Below are 12,127 nucleotides of genomic sequence, written 5' to 3'. Positions count from 1 at the left end.
TTGTATTCATTAAAATGGATCAGTGTGCTACAGCGATTTTGGACTTTATGCAGATTACTGTCTGATACATAAGATAGTCTTAAGAAGGGGTTGAATGGCTTTTTAGCAAGTGAGGGAATACAGGGTTATGGGAGATAGCTCAAAGTATCATAAGTTGATCAAGGGACTAGTCCAGTTGCCATTTTGCAGCCAGGAAGAAAATTTTCCCCCTCTGAGGCAAACTGGAGAGGGTTCAGATGGGTTTTTTTGCCTTCCTCTGGATCAACTGGCAGTTAGACAGGTTAAAAAAAGTTAAAAGGTTGAACTTGATGGACGTGTGTCTTTTTTCAACCAAACTTACTATGTTACTATGTATGTTACTCTGAACCTGAACAGGGAGTCTTATATGCTGTTTAGCACCTGAAAAGGCTGACTGAGCAACAGGTAGAACACTCGACTTCTGTGAGGGGGAGATGAAAACAGAAGCAGACTGGGACAGATGACGGAGCAGATTGGTGTGAAGATGGGAGCAGGAGCCATCAGATGACCAGAAACTATGATGGGCCTGGTGGTAACAATGTAGACCATATAAAACATCTGGAATGGTAAATATTGAAAATACTGTGTTAGTTCAATTGTAATCATTTACAGTATGTGTAACAATCCATTGATTTATTATGCAATATATTAACTTTAATATACAGTTATTGGTGTGCATTCTGTATCTGCTTGCTTGAAAGAACCATAACCCTAGTAAGAGGTGTGAGATATATTATTATTAATTTATTATAATCTTGCACTACCCCACTGATGAAATGATCACCTTTATGAGACTTCCCTCTCCTCTCAGCCAGCAGTAGAATGCATATGATTTTTTGTGATATTGGAACAGCCCCACAACAAATTATTTTCAGGTTTTTCTCCTAGAAAATCTAGAGTTGTCATTCTTGCTTCTTACAGACAGTCTCTATAAAAAAGAAAGAAGGAAGTTAATGTCTCTGTTGTGCATTACTGTGTATCACTGTGAGAGCACTACCAGTCCATAGAGCACAGTAATATGTACCATCATCCTCTGCCTGGGCTCTGCTGATGGACAGAACGGCTTTCCCCCCAGTTATGGCACCAGTGAATCGTTCTGAGGTCCATGAGGGTCTATTGTTCTGATTGCCAGTACCATAACTACCAACTACAAGCTTAGGGATACTGCCAGTTGTCTGGTAAACCCAGGCTGGGTAGTTATTACCAGCTACTGAGCCTCCAGTCCAACTGCAGGAAAGACCAACACTTCCACCAGGGAGAACTGACACTGCAGATTCCTGAGTCACAACATTCTGAGAGTCAGAACCTGAAATGAGATGGTGAAATTATTATAAAAGATAGAAATGTGTAACATCCTTGTTGAGTCCCAGATATACATTTCCATAGCTTACATGAGCTAAAAGATATCAGAAGAAGGAGTATGAGTGTGCTGGACATTGTACACAGATAAAGGCAGATCTACAGAGAATACAGAGGGCTAAAATCACAGAGGTTTTCTTAAATGCTGATAGAATTGTCCTTTTTTCCTGTATGCAAATCATCTGTAAATGTGGGTGCTGATCATGAAGCTCTGCCCATAGGCCAGAATGTTTTTGTTTTGGCAGTGAGATAAAAATTACCAATTAAAATAGGAAGTACTACTTTGAATAGTAACTATTAGACTTTTTTATGAGATTAGTCCTCCTAAGCCTCATAACCCTCCTAAGCTCCAAAAGACATCTAGTGGCAAAAACAGAAATCTACATATTTTAAAACTTGCTGTTTTCCATGACTTATTTTGTAAATACAGTGCACTCGTTTTAATGGGGGGGGGGGAAGCAAATATTTTAATAAGACTGTGAGGGCAGGATGTATCTATAGAGTACAAGGCTCCATCAGAAAACCCACATGTTCCTCCTGTATGATTCTAAACCAGTGCAACATTGAAAGGCTCCTGAGTAATACTGGTCCATTATTTTTGGCAGTAACTTATTATTCATTATTATTATTAGCGTCTATGATTAAGTGTTTGTAACACGAAACGCGTAAGGCGGAGGACATAATAAATCTTTTCTACTTGATTTCTACAACTTGTTGGAAGATTGCCTTTATTTGAGTGCTTGCCACTGCCACAGATTTATTCACGGTTGTCCGTTCCCTATGCTGAGGGCTCAGAGCGGTGCACCTGGGCCACTTCCTATATGTGGTGAGTAAATACTCCACTCCATGAAAACCCCTTCTTTGTTTTATTACATTATTATGGGCCTCCACCATGCCCCCACACCCCCCTACAGGGGAAGCCGTCATCAACCCTCCCCCGAGCGTGCATAAATGAAGCCTATCTTCAGTGTATCGGGGGGAGGGAGATTAGTGGTCTGGTGGGGTTGCAGTCTGGGTATCCTGCCGGCCCAGTCCCACACTGTGCATAGTGCAGCATCAGAGGGGTGCGGGTCAGCTAAGTCCTTACAGCCTGCCATAAGGGCTCCGTCAGTGATGCTTCACTCCACTTTTTACATAGCATGATAGGTAGACCCCTTGGTCTCCCCCCAGACAGTAGCGTAACTTGATAGCTTTGGGCCCCCTTGCCAAAAAATCTACTGAGGGGGCCCAGTGTAAATAGTCCTCTTCCCCTGGCAACTCCCTACCTACTCTTGCCACACCTCCCAGTCTGGCACTGCAATGCTATTTTTAAAGTAAAATAAGGGTTGGGGGGACTGTAATGCAGCAGACCATGCCCCACCATGGGCCATGGGGTCTGCTGTATAGGTAGTCATCCCAGTGCCCCCAGACACATCCACCCATCCATCCACTTTCCCTCAAAGCCCTGCCACTTTTGTGAGTCCACAATGATGGAACCTTTGTGATGCCCACCTCTTGAGTTTACAGGCCTTCCTACACTGGCACTGGTTATCATGGTGCTATTTTGCTGTCAGGTTTGCACCTGTTTGGATGATGCAATTTGCCCTGTAATGGTGGAAGGTGGTTAGTAGGTGTAGCCATTTTCTTTTGGAGACACCTTCAAGCCATGATTCTATTGCTTTTCTACTGGATTAGCACTTTGAGTGCTTCAAACCAGAATTTTGGCAAGGAATGAGTCTTTCTTAACTATTCACCATCTAGTAGTCATATCTCCATGAAACTATTTAACAAATATTTTTATGAAACAAATGTATTTGTTTGTCAGCCAAAGGCCCTTTAATCTTGCTGTATCTCTTGTGGCACTAAAAACCCATTTCATTTTAAGATGGCCATACACGGGCAGATATGGGTCCTTTAGACCGATTAGGCTGCTTATCTGCCTGTGTATGGGGGCTTCCAACGGGTCTCCCTGATTGACATCTGGGCAAAAACCAACCAGATATCAATCAGGCAGGTTTGAATTTTACTGCTATTGAGGATGTGATCCTACAACCCGCCCATTGCCCATTGCCATAGTTATAATCTGATCGTTTGGCCCCAAAGGTCGAACGATCGGATTAACTAGCAGTTAGGCAGGTTAAAATAGAATTAAAAGGTTGAACTTCATGGATGTGTGTCTTTTTTTCAACCTAACTTGCTATGATGTATGACTTTGTATCCCTCAGTGCCTGTGCACTATATTGGTTATGGTAAGAAGGACCAAGAAGAGCCTTCTTAAAACAGGCATTCACATACCCCATGCTACCCACATATGCACTGACTTAAAGGAACAGTTCAGTGTGAAAATAAAAACTGGGTAAATAGATAGGCTGTGCAAAATGGTGCACCAGATTAAAAATCTGGATTCGGATGCACAGTGTGGCCCTGGTGCACCTGCACTGCATTAAAAAATTGCAAGGGCTTGCCCTGCAGCTAAACATCCTGTGTGCCAGTGAAAATCTTTTCTATGGAATTTTGAGGTGGCCGAAGCCTCTATCGTTGTGCACCAGGTGATTAATACTTGACGGGTTGTGTTGGTGTGCGGTTAACCGAATTTCCTTGACCTGGTGGACCAAAGGCAGCCCTATCCTTACCACCTGTTAAAGGGAAGGTGGCAGTGGTAAGTACAGGGTTTGTCTGCAACCAGCAGCTCTGTATATATTGGCCAAGCACAGGTCCTTGTGCAACCTGCACCCATAGGCACGAACAACGACACTGTGCAAAAAACACAGATCAATGGAGGGTACTCCAAATGCAGTAACAGGGAACAAAAAAATTTTTTTTTTGAAAAAAGTTTTTTTTAGAAGATACTGTATATGAGGTGCAAGTAACACAGGGGTACCCCCACAATTAGTGACCCAAAACCATATATAGCATAAATTGGGTATGCACACTCAAATAAATGTACAAACAAAGGTACAAACAAAGGTGGTATAGAAAAAAATCTCTTTTATATAGATTATAACCATAAAATTACATCAGATAGACTAATATCTTATACAGAATAGTTTATACACATAAATATTTGGAGGGTGAGTGATTTTACTGATGGCAAACAAGCATTATAATATCTTTATATCCAGTGCCTCTGCAAAAGTATTCAAAACACATTCTCCCATTTTAGTGTCTAACAAACACTAAATAGAAAAGCTGTCTTCTATGATATCTTTATGTCAAACCTCTAAAACTCAGAAGAAGTTTTAATATTGAAGGGTTGACATGCCTACGTGCCAATCCTTGCAGACCTCTGTACTTGTTTTTCTGCAGACCTGGCCAACAATGCCTCGTATTCCGGATCCTGGGAACTTGCACCAGGAAACACCAATGAGTGGATCAGAATAACAAGTTCTGTTTATTATAGCCCAAACATAGGCTTATATAGGGTATAAGCAAAGAGATCCCAATATAGTGACGTATTAGCATAGTATATGTCTTGTAATAGGTTCAGCATTCAGGATAGAAAAGAGAGAAATAACAGACAAATACAGTATGTGAGTGCGTATTAGCTAAGATATTTTGGCTAAGGCAAGATGATAACATTGTTTATGGTACATGATGCTGCTTTTGCAAGGTTGTCTAAGAAGAGACAGTACAGGGTCATACAGAAAAACAAGTACAGAGGTCTGCAAGGATTGGCACGTAGGCATGTCAACCCTTCAACTATGACTATGTTTTATTATTTGTACAGTCAGTGATCCGGGCCTGAAAAGCCCATCAGTTTTCAAGAGACATTCTACAAGAATGAAATGTTAAGGACACAAAATAAAACAAGAATACTGAAAATATATAGAGACAAATGTATGTTATACAGTATTAACAGGCAAATACAAGAGGCCCTCTGCACTCAACCCATTATCAATATATTTAAGACATTGAGACACTTTGTGCATACTGCTACTAAAAAATGCCATTTAACCTTGAAAGCAGCAAGTAAGTTGCAGGTAAAACTTAGTCCCTGTGTAAAATGTATAATGAAGCAATTGAATTCTTAATGAATCAGGTGAAAATTGAATTTAGGACTGGTCAGAACAGGAATGACTTTGACGTAGTTGGCCAGCTTAAATATATTGCAATATATGGACAAACTATCCCTGTTTGTTTAAAGGGTAAGGCATTTTTTTAGTAGCAGTATGCACAAAATGCCTCTGTCGTAAATATATTGATAATGGGTTGAGTGCAGAGGACTCTTGTATTTGTCTATATGAATTATGTGGTCACAGTCTCATTGCACCCCTGCTTAATGGTTTATAAATTAGTGGTGAGCACAACTTTCCCTTGTTTGTTATATTAACAGGCAGTCAATCATGGTATTATACATTCAGTTACTGGGATGTATATAAACTACATGGCAAACATCTGAGTGTTGTTAGCAGACTGTTCACCTTTCATTGCATTCTTACAAAGTGGTGGGCCAGACGATTCTGACTTCAACAAGCTAGCAACTATATACTTAAATAGAAATCATGTAAATCTATGGGAAACTGTTAATTTCATCATACTATGAAAGTGTGCTCAGCCATTTACACTGAGAAGAAGTTATTCATGCTGTGTCTTGTTAATTACAATGGTAAACTGACATGAAGGATAAATCAAAAGCAAAGGTCAACGCACAAAACACCCAGAACTCCAGTAAAACAGCAGGCATCAGCAAAAAAGGGTGTTCTGCAACTGATGCATCTTGTATAAATGAAGTTGTTTATTAGCAATTAGTATGTAAGTTATTAAATAGTAGTTTTCTTATTCAACTTCTGCATCAAACACAGCAAAAGCATGTGATCTATAAGGTGCAAGTTGTTTTTGTGAAGTGCAACATGTTTAGTCAGAGAACCCTACAGTTACACTTTCTCAAGGCAGGTGTTATTCTGAGGCTCCCTTGTGTCCTCTGCACTTTCCTGCAATTCATAAAAAAACAACATCAGCTGTTCAGCATTGTTCCCAGGTGAATAAAGACTTTTTCCTATTACTTCCTATTTTCTGTGTGTGACCAATATTGACGTGTAAGTCTAAATTTTCACCTTTCTAAAGCAACTCTGGAAAAGGGGGGGGGGGGTCGCCAACTATTCTAAATTGATACATTAGTTGATACTTTTCTTATCTTTGTCCCTGCTGAGCAGAATCTATGAGTTTCATTAAATGCAGTTGTTATCATTGATACAATAGTTACTAATATTCAACACAGATGCTACTGAGAAATGTATCAACTAAATGTTGCAAAATTGTAACAGTTCAGAATCTCCACCTGAATTACTGAACTGCCAGACTGAAACACCCGAGACAGGAATCTTAAACTTTAAATTTAGATTTTGGAAAAACGGTAAAAAATAAAAAATGGAAAGTAATTGGAAAAGTCTTTATTTCTGGTGAACACTGTGAAAACAGCTCAACTGATTAAGTGTTTGGAACAACCCCTTAAAGAACTTATTGTCAAATGTTTGTGAATTTTCCTCAGCAAATTTGTGAAGTAAATGAATCACTGAAATGTATACATCTGTGCAATTTTAAAACCATTTGGAATAATCTTCAGCCATAGGAATTAAGCATATACTGAATGTTAAAGGACCAGTAACATACATTTTTTTAAAAAAAAATTTGTTTGTACATAATGAAAAAAACCACCAAGACACATTTAACTTTAAATTCGCAAAGTCTTTATTAAGAAAGAACTTACCGATACTCCACTTGCGCTCCTCTCCAGAAAAGTTGACAGGCAACGATCCATCGTGCGGTGCTCAATTTTGCCTCCCTGGCAATCTCCTATAGAAGGCAGGGAGGAGAAATCGAGCGCCACGCGATGGATCGTCTGATAGCTTTCTGAAGAGGAGCCCAAGCGGAGATTTTATCTCCTCCTCTTATCATTCGGCAGCTGTGGGGGCAGGTATCACTATGATGGGCCTGTTACCTGGTGGTAACAATGTAGACTATATAAAACATCTGGATCTGTAAATATTGTAAATACTGTGTTAGTTTAATTGTAATCATTTATGTGTAACAATCCATTGATTTATTATACAATATAACCACATTAATATATATTTATTGGCAGTGGCCATCCACTCCCCACCTCCGCTCACTCCCAGCCCGGACCCCACCCACCGCAGGTTAGAGAGCGGCTGGGGAAGAGGGGGAGTTCTTGTTTTCTATAGAGGAAGCAGACCTATATAGTCTTTATAGTCCTCTATAGTTACGCCACTGGTTATTGGTGTGGATTCTTTGTCTGCTTGTTTGAAAAAAACATAATTGTAGTAATAGGGTAGTATATTATTAATATATCATTCCCCCTCCTCTCAGCCAGCAGTAGAATGCACAGGACTTTTTGTGATATTGGAACAGCCCCGCAGCAAATTATTTTCAGGTTTTTCTCCTAGAAAATCTAGAGTTGTAATTTTTGCTTCTTACAGACAGTCTCTATAAAAAAGAAAGAAGGAAGTTAATGTTTCTGTTGTGCATTACTGTGTATCACTGTGGGAGCACTACCACCAATCCACAGAGCACAGTAATATATACCATCATCCTCTGCCTGGGCTCTGCTTATGGAGAGAATGGCTTTCCCCCCAGAGATTGAGCCAGAAAATCGATCTGGGGTCCATGAGGGTCTATAATTTTGATTGGTAGTTGTTGGACTACCAACTACAAGCTTAGGGATACTGCCAGGTGTCTGGTGTACCCAGTGTGGGTAGTTATTGCCAGTTACTGAGCCTCCTGTCCAACTGCAGGAAAGACCAACATTTCCACCAGGGAGAACAGACACTGCAGAGTCCTGAGTGACAACATTCTGAGAGTCAGAACCTGAAATGAGATGGTGAAATTTTTATAAAAGATAGAAATTTGTAACATTCTTGTTGATTCCCAGATATGCATTTCCATAGCTTACATGAGCTAAAAGATATCAGAAGAAGGAGTATGAGTGTGCTGGACATTGTAGACAGATAAAGGCAGATCTACAGAGAATACAGAGGGCTAAAATCACAGAGGTTTTCTTAAATGCTGATAGAATTGTCCTTTTTTCCTGTATGCAAATCATCTGTAAATGTGGGTGCTGATCATGAAGCTTTGCCCAAGGCCAGAATGTTTTTGTTTTGGCAGTGAGATACAAATTACCAATTAAAATAGGAAGTACTACTTTGAATAGTAACTATTAGACTTTTTTATGAAGAGATCAGTCCTCTTAAGCGTCATAACCACCCTAAGCTCCAAAAGACATCTAGTGGCAAAAACAGAAATCTACATATTTTAAAACATGCTGTTTTCCATGACTTATTTTGTAAATACAGTGCACTCGTTTTAATGGGGGGGAAAAGCAAATATTGAGACCAATGAGACTGCGAGGGCAGGATGTGTCTATGGAGTACAAGTCTTCATCAGAAAACCCACATGTTCCTCCTGTATGATTCTAAACCAGTGCAATATTGAAAGGCTCCTGAGAAATACTGGACGTTATTTTTGGCAGTAACTTATTATTCATTATTATTATTATCATCATTATTTTTGCCAATAACAGAGACCCATACTTGCAACTCCTATGTCTTTCTGATCACTTATTGGTTGATTAGTTGTGCTGTGCACCTTGTGCCGGGTAAAGCAATGTTCTGCAAGGTGCACAGTCAGGGTCAGACTGGTGGGTGCAGGGTCCACCGGGGCTGCTGCCCCCGGGGTCCTCCGCACCCCGAATGGGCCTCCACCATGCTCCCACACCCGCCTACAGGGAAGTCACCATCAACCCTCCCCTGAGCGTGCGTAAATGAAGCCTTCCTTTAGTACATCGAGGGGAGGGAGATTAGTGGCCTTGGGTACCGCTGATAGGGTTCGGGTCTGGGCCAGTGGGGCCCACTGGATTTTTTCCCGGTATTCTGCCAGCCCAGTCCCACCCTATGCATAGTGCAGCATCAGAGGGGTGCGGATCAGCCCAGTCCTTACAGCCTGCCATAAGGCCTTCAACGGTGATGCTTCACTCCACTTTTTACATAGCATAATAGGCAGACACCTTGATCTCCCCCAAGACAGTAGCGTAACTTGATAGCTTCGGCCCCCCCTGCCAAAAAATCTACTGAGAGGGCCCAGAGTAAATAGTCCTCTCCCCCTGGCAACTCCCTACCTACTCTCACCGCACCTCCCAGTCTGGCACTGCAATGCTATTTAAAGGTAAAAGAAGGGTTGGGCGGGAGACTGTAATGCAGCAGACCGGCCCCCACCATGGGCCACGGGGTCTGCTGTATAGGTAGCCATCCCAGTGCCCCCAGACACCTCCACCAATCCACCCACTTTCCCTCAAACCCCTGCCACTTTTCTGGTTCCACAATGAGGGAACCTTTGTGATGCCCACCACTTGAGCTCACAGGCTTTCCTACACTGGCACTGGTTATCATGGTGCTATTTTGCTGTCTCCACTCGGGGAGCAGGTTTGCGCACGTTTGGGTGATGTGATTTGCCCTGTAATGGTGGGAGGTGATTAGCAGACGCAGCCATTTTCTGTTGGAGACACCTTCATGACATGATTCTATTGTTTTCCTACTGAATTACCACTTTGTGTGCGTCAAACCAGAATTTTGGCAGGGAATGAGTATTTCTTAATTATTGTTTTATGCCTTAAACAAGGAGTAGCCCATTCAAGGCCAGCCCGAGCCAGAATTCGGTCGCTGAGCAGTGCCGTCTATATTGTTGAAGCACAGACTGCGCACAGTAGCGTGTGACATCATGACGTAACTGGATTAGGCGCCGGAGGTTGGAAAGGAGAAGTGCGCAACGGAGCTGTGCACAACAGAGCCATACTTATGGCTTGCGAATTAGGCTGCTAGCTGCCTCTGCCTCAGCCTGGCTGCAATCACCCACAGGACACAACTACAATAGTACTGTATTTCTGGAAAAAAAGTTAGCAGGACCGTTAAATGGTTAATAAGGCTAATAAATTATTATTAAAAACTGTGTATTATGTGGACTGTGGATATAATGTTCTAAAGAAGGCACAAGCAATTCATCATCTCCCAAATAAATCATAGTTAGAGCCATTATTATACACAGCGTATTCTCTATTCTGGCACATTTCCAGGAACTGTCTGGATGTTCCCTTGGCACAGATTTATCCACTCCTCAGACTATCAAATAGTTAATTTGCATTTATGTTAATGGTTCACAGAATGGTCGGCCCCCAAACAGGCACGTTTTAGGCATCAACGCCGCCTGAGGTGCGCCGCAGAGTACGAAATATCGCTCTCTGCACTAGAAAAGCCGAATTTCCAGTTATTAAACCGGAAATTCGGCTCTTAAAGTTACCAGGAGCGGCTTTTTGCCACCCCTGGTCACTTCTGGGGAGCTGCCGTCTGAGGCAAGGTACTCACATTGCCTCACGGCCGAAACGCCCCTGCCCCCAAACAATTTTACCTCACCAAATCTGGCCCTTGTTGCAAAAAGTTTGGACACCTCTGGTCTATCTGATGTAATTTTACTGTTATAATCTATATAAAAGAGATTTTTTTCTATACCACATTTCACAAGGTGCAAAAAGCACTAGGATTTTTATTATTACACCACTATCTGTAAATTACACTATGGGATGTTTCCCAAAAATGCCTGTGATCTGTGGGTTCTAGAGAAGAGGTATTTGTATTATATTATTTAGCATGACCAAAATAAATGTAAACATTATACCAATATGGATTTATGCTATTTAGGCAACATCATCTACAAGGCATTGTCTTATTTACGAAGAAAAACCAAAGAGTTCTTTGTTATAGGACATTATGGAAAATGACTGCTGTACTGTGGAACTTTCATGATTATTAATTTCCAGATAACAGATCTCATAACGGTATACATCACTTTATTTGCTGGCACTGGTTGTTAACCTCTGGCACCACATTTTGGGTGGTATTGGTACTTATATTGAATGGAAGGTGCATTTATTTTGAGGTTTTCTCTCCTAATACATCTTCCGTGGTAAACATGACCAAAATGACTGGCTACAACAGAAAATTTCTTTTACATGTTTACTTTAAAAACTGATAAAGAAAGAAAAGGGAAGTTAATGTCTCTGCTGTGCATTAATGTGTATCACTGTGGGAGCACTACCAGTCCACAGAGCACAGTAATATGTACCATCATCCTCTGCCTGGGCTCTGCTGATGGACAGAACTGCTTTCCCACCAGTTATGGAGCCAGTGAATCGTTCTGGGGTCCAAGTGGGTCTATAGTTTTGATTGCTACCACTGGGACTGCCAACTACAAGCTTAGGAATACTACCAAGTGTTTGGTGTACCCACAGTGGGAGGTTATTACCAGTTATTGAGCCTCCAGTCAAACTGCAGGAAAGACCAACACTTCCACCAGGGAGAACTGACACTGCAGAGTCCTGAGTGACAACATTCTGAGAGTCAGAACCTGAAATGAGATGGTGAAATTATTATGGAAGTACAAAATTGTAACATCCTTGGTGAGTCCTAGATATGCATTTCCATAGCTTACATGAGCTTAAAGACATCAGAACAATGAATATAAGTATGCTGGACATGGTGCAAAGGTAGATCGATCTGACTAAAATCCCTGAGAGTTCCATAAATGTTTATAAGAATGTCCTTTATCCCTGCATGCAAATCACATGTAAATGTAGCTGCTGGTTGAAGCTCCTCCCATTGGCCATAGTGTCCCTTTCTGGCATTGACATATAATTAGAACAGGACAACTTAAAATAGTAGCTCTTAGAAGGGTATCTGATTGGATGCTTTGAGTAATTGCATTTGTG

The 12,127-nt window shown here is 41.2% G+C and overlaps 2 protein-coding genes across 2 annotated transcripts in view; both read right to left on the bottom strand.

Moving 5' to 3' along the window:
• The window catches only part of LOC108705958 (immunoglobulin lambda variable 5-39), a 218,055-nt gene extending 209,700 nt beyond the window's left edge, over positions 1 to 8,355 (bottom strand). Inside the window, exons 1-2 of the mRNA XM_041566834.1 lie at positions 8,267 to 8,355; positions 7,863 to 8,181 (exon numbers count right to left, since the gene is read on the bottom strand). Of these exons, the coding sequence (XP_041422768.1) occupies positions 7,863 to 8,181; positions 8,267 to 8,312 (365 nt within the window). The 5' untranslated portion in view covers positions 8,313 to 8,355. The remainder of the gene's footprint in view (positions 1 to 7,862; positions 8,182 to 8,266) is intronic.
• Positions 1 to 12,127, bottom strand: part of XB5865341.S (uncharacterized XB5865341 S homeolog) — a 250,518-nt gene that overhangs the window by 215,975 nt on the left and 22,416 nt on the right. The gene's annotated exons all lie outside the window — the stretch shown is intronic.

This window comes from Xenopus laevis, chromosome 1L (assembly GCF_017654675.1).
Source record: "Xenopus laevis strain J_2021 chromosome 1L, Xenopus_laevis_v10.1, whole genome shotgun sequence".
In the NCBI taxonomy this organism is placed as follows: domain Eukaryota; kingdom Metazoa; phylum Chordata; class Amphibia; order Anura; family Pipidae; genus Xenopus; species Xenopus laevis.
The sequence above is the reverse complement of the archived record's forward strand: the minus strand, read 5'-3'. Positions and strand labels throughout refer to the sequence as shown.